A 1,705-nucleotide genomic window follows, 5' to 3' on the forward strand; every position below is an offset into this window, starting at 1 on the left:
GTCGGGGATGTCGGAGACGTCGGGGACGTCGGGGATGTCGGGGATGTCGGAGACGTAGGGGACGTCGGGGATGTCGGGAATGTCGGGGATGTCGGGGATGTCGGGGATGTGCTCTGCTTCTTGAATCGAGTGCATTGGAAGGTGGGTGCAGACGTTACAGTAAGCCAGCTGCAGGTTCCCTCGTACAATGCTAAATATTTGCTGCAGTTTAAAATAAGGACTCTGACGTTTGTTGTGCATTTTGGGCAAAAAATATAGAAGTTAAGAATCTGTGTGACATATGGCAGACTCTTAGGGGTTTTCACACACACACACACACACACACACACACACACGCACACACACACACACACACGCACACGCACGCACGCACACACACGCACGCACACGCACACACACGCACGCACGCACACACACACACACACACGCACGCACACACACGCACGCGCACACACACACACACACACACACACACACAGTTACCATCTCCTTCCCTCAACCTGCTGGGCCTGACAACACGTCTCACTCCCCTCACTGGTGTGCTTCACGTATTCACGCTGACACGTTGGTTACTCTGACTAATGTCTTGATCAATGATTGAATGATTCAGTCAATGAAATGTCATACCAGCTCACATCAGAATGTCTACTTTGGTTGAACCAACTTCCCAAAATATTCAATACATTCTTGATAACATTACACAAGACCTTTATTTATCAGTTCATGTTCCGGCACTCGTTTCACAGGCGATATTTGTCCACTTACTGTTGGGGGAGCCGATGTGTCATCAGCGGCGTTGGCAGCTGGATCTGCAGGAAAGAGATGAGAATAGAGGGATGAAGGCATGAGACATTGATGCAGGAAAGAGAGAGAACATGAAAGAGAGAGAAGAAGACGAAACAGGAAGCCTCAACAAAACTTTGGTTGAGTTCTCTTCCTGGGTAGGTCCAACGTACTGATCTCCTCAAAGCCTTTCGTCATGGTGCCATTGTGCACACTCAGCGGCGCTCTGTCTAAGACCATGTCCCCTCAACTCCCTTTATCCCCCCGTTGTCCTGCCTGCTTCCTCCTCTCTCCGTCCTAATGGCTGCCTTCCTGCTGTGCCTATGCTTTGATACACAGAGACACCTGAGCAGGTGAGTGCTGCTGGGGATCAGGTGACCCTACACCTCCCACTCTGGGGGTAGGGTGACATGCTCACGTGGCATTAAAGTGTCCTGGGAGTGTGTGAGGAGGCAGGTGGAGGGGGGGGGGGCTGCTGGGCAGACACCCTCCAGTGGCTTCACTGTCCAGCTGCCATACACATGCACTATAGGTTCATATCTGTTTACCCAGCCCCACATCTGATGTTATGTGACAATTAAAATTAGCTGCTATATGAATTTAGAAAGCTAAACCCAGCCTCCAGACATTTCCTCTGGGGACCAAGCACCGGACCTGGGGGGACAGAGCCTTCTCCGCCGCTGCCCCTCCCTCTGGAGCTCACTCCCCGATCTCACCATGTTCAAATCACAAATCAAAAATCACTTCTTCAGAACTGCTTTTAATCTGTAATTAATGTTGAGTTTTATATATTTTAAGTGTGTTGTTTTAATTATGTTTTTATGAATTGTAACTCTGTTAAATCCAGAAATAAATAAAAAGTATTATTATTGTTATCATTATTGTTGTTATTATTATTATTATTATTCAATACAAGTTTAGC

The 1,705-nt window shown here is 48.0% G+C and overlaps 1 protein-coding gene across 1 annotated transcript in view; it reads right to left on the reverse strand.

Moving 5' to 3' along the window:
* tmprss3a (transmembrane serine protease 3a) overlaps positions 1 to 1,023 on the reverse strand; it is a 29,281-nt gene extending 28,258 nt beyond the window's left edge. The window contains exons 1-3 of the mRNA XM_034110334.1: positions 957 to 1,023; positions 766 to 809; positions 1 to 201 (exon numbers count right to left, since the gene is read on the reverse strand). The exon at positions 1 to 201 is cut by the window's left edge and continues 519 nt beyond it. Coding sequence (XP_033966225.1) covers positions 1 to 201; positions 766 to 809; positions 957 to 1,023 — 312 coding nt within the window. The remainder of the gene's footprint in view (positions 202 to 765; positions 810 to 956) is intronic.
* Positions 1,024 to 1,705: the final 682 nt, after the last annotated feature.

This window comes from Pseudochaenichthys georgianus, chromosome 21, assembly GCF_902827115.2.
Source record: "Pseudochaenichthys georgianus chromosome 21, fPseGeo1.2, whole genome shotgun sequence".
NCBI lineage: Eukaryota > Metazoa > Chordata > Actinopteri > Perciformes > Channichthyidae > Pseudochaenichthys > Pseudochaenichthys georgianus.